This window comes from Myotis davidii, unplaced genomic scaffold (genome assembly GCF_000327345.1).
Source record: "Myotis davidii unplaced genomic scaffold, ASM32734v1 scaffold290, whole genome shotgun sequence".
In the NCBI taxonomy this organism is placed as follows: Eukaryota; Metazoa; Chordata; class Mammalia; order Chiroptera; family Vespertilionidae; genus Myotis; species Myotis davidii.
This window is the reverse complement of record NW_006285049.1, coordinates 3,519,514-3,521,548: the sequence shown is the minus strand read 5'-3', so window position 1 is coordinate 3,521,548 and position 2,035 is coordinate 3,519,514. Positions and strand designations below refer to the sequence as shown.

At 35.3% G+C, this 2,035-nt stretch overlaps 1 protein-coding gene across 9 annotated transcripts in view; it reads right to left on the bottom strand.

Moving 5' to 3' along the window:
* The window catches only part of SCAF11 (SR-related CTD-associated factor 11), a 50,767-nt gene extending 49,048 nt beyond the window's left edge, over nucleotides 1–1,719 (bottom strand). For all 9 annotated transcript variants that reach the window (XM_006755522.2, XM_006755525.2, XM_015558615.1 and 6 more), the window contains exon 1: nucleotides 1,638–1,719. In XM_006755522.2, coding sequence (XP_006755585.1) covers nucleotides 1,638–1,698 — 61 coding nt within the window. In that variant the 5' untranslated portion in view covers nucleotides 1,699–1,719. The remainder of the gene's footprint in view (nucleotides 1–1,637) is intronic.
* Between the last annotated feature and the right edge of the window lie 316 nt (nucleotides 1,720–2,035).

Sequence of the window (2,035 nt, the reverse complement as noted above, 5' to 3'; positions counted from 1 at the left end):
CTGCCGGCTGCCTGGCTGCTGGCTGCCATCTTGGCTGGCAGTTAATTTGCATATTGCCCTGATTAGCCAATGGGAAGGGTAGCGGTCGTATGCTAATTACCATGTTTCACTTTTATTAGATAGGAATATTATCTTTATTTATTATAAACTAGAGACCTGGTGCACGAATTCATGCACTGGTGGGGTCCCTTGGCCTGGCCGGCAATCAGGGCTGGCCCACCCAGTCCCAATTGGGGCCGAAGGGGGCCAGCTGGCCTGGAGGGACCACCAGAAGGCTCCAGGGCATGTCCGACTCTCTCACCCAGTCCCAATGGGTCTGACCCCAGCAGCAAGATAACCTACCAGTCGGAGCGTCTGCCCCCTGGTCGTCAGTGTGCATCATAGCGACTGGTCAAGCGGCTAACTGAATGGTCACTTAGTGTCCGATCTGTCGGACACTTAGCATATTACGCTTTTATTATGTAGGATTTATTTATATACACACTGGCTTTAAATATAAGAATTTTCAACTACTACATAGAATGCTTGAACAGCAGACTAGACCTAGAAGAAAATATTTGTGACTGGAAGAAAGATTTCAGGAAACGACCTAAGATTGTAAGAGACAGACAAGGAGATGTAACCTGTGAAAGAGAGGTTGGGAAATAAGGTCAGACCAAAGTCTAACATACTAATTGAAGTCTAGAGGAAAAGAATAAAGGAGAGGCAATGGCTAAGGCAGTAATGACTAGGAAATGATAAAATTAAACAGAAAACAACACAATCCAACAAATAAAGGATACACAAGGTATGCTTAAACAGGAGAAATGAAAATAATCCATGCCTAGAAACAATGTAGTAAAACTGTATAACATTAAAAATGAAAACAATATTAAAAGCAAAGAGTTAGAAAAGTCAGTTTATCTAAAAGGGAATGACAATTGAGGCTAAAAAGAGATTTCTAGACAATAAGAAAGAAAACAAAAAATGGCTAAATAAGTGATAGAAGAAAAAAAAAAGGAATAAGTGATAGGAGGGGGTAAAAAACTATCAATCCAGAATTGTATATCTATCTTTGAATAGTTTTGAAGAGAAAAAAATAAATACAAAAACCTAAGAGTTGATCACCATTAGACTTTGCAGAAAAGGAACTTAAGGTTTTTTCAGAAGAAAAGAAATAGAGAGAAAAACAAACCCCTCAACTACTATCTGTATCAAATATCATTTAATTTGTGATGTCTTGAAAAAAAATAAACACAAGACACCAAAATGATGGAGGCTATCACCTATAAATCTAGAGTAGGATGATCAGAGTTAAGTGTTCTAAGGTTAAAAGATTAACTTTAGAAACAGAGGAAAATATCAATGCTATTTTAAAAACAAAACAAAGAAAGTATGTACTTCCTAAAAAAGTAGGAAGCAAAAATTTAAGAAGAAGAAAAAGGTCAAGAAACCCAAACCCTTGATCAATTGAAAATAAGATATGAGGGAGAAGGAGAGAATGTGTACACTCCTTATTCAGGCAGCTTATTTGAGAATTTAAGAACAAAATAAATAAAATAAAAACTTCTTGTGTATTTTGAAATGTATAAAAATGAACAGTTTGAAAACACTAGGTTTGCTTTCAACATATAAGCTTTATAAAAATGAAAATTTACCTTCCATATCTTCATACTCCTGATCTCCCACATTTAAGGTATAGACAGTTTTCTTCTTCATTTCTCCTTGAAAAGGGGTTGCCTATAAGATGAATTACAATAGAGACTTTTAATGTATGCCTTCTCCCAATAATATAAAAAAAGACCCAAAACTATAAGAAATTATTTTACACATAAGATAACATAGTACAAGCTGGTAAATTTTGTGGATAATCCAGTACATTTTTATACTCCTTGCCATCAAGTACACTGAAAGGAAAAGCCTTACATAAGTATTAACCAACAAAGACTAAATGATAAATTGTGTGGTCAGACATAAATACAATTGGAACACAGAAAAAAGATATCAATTTGGACTAGATTTTTCATTGAAGGTGATAGGTTATATATGTTGAGGA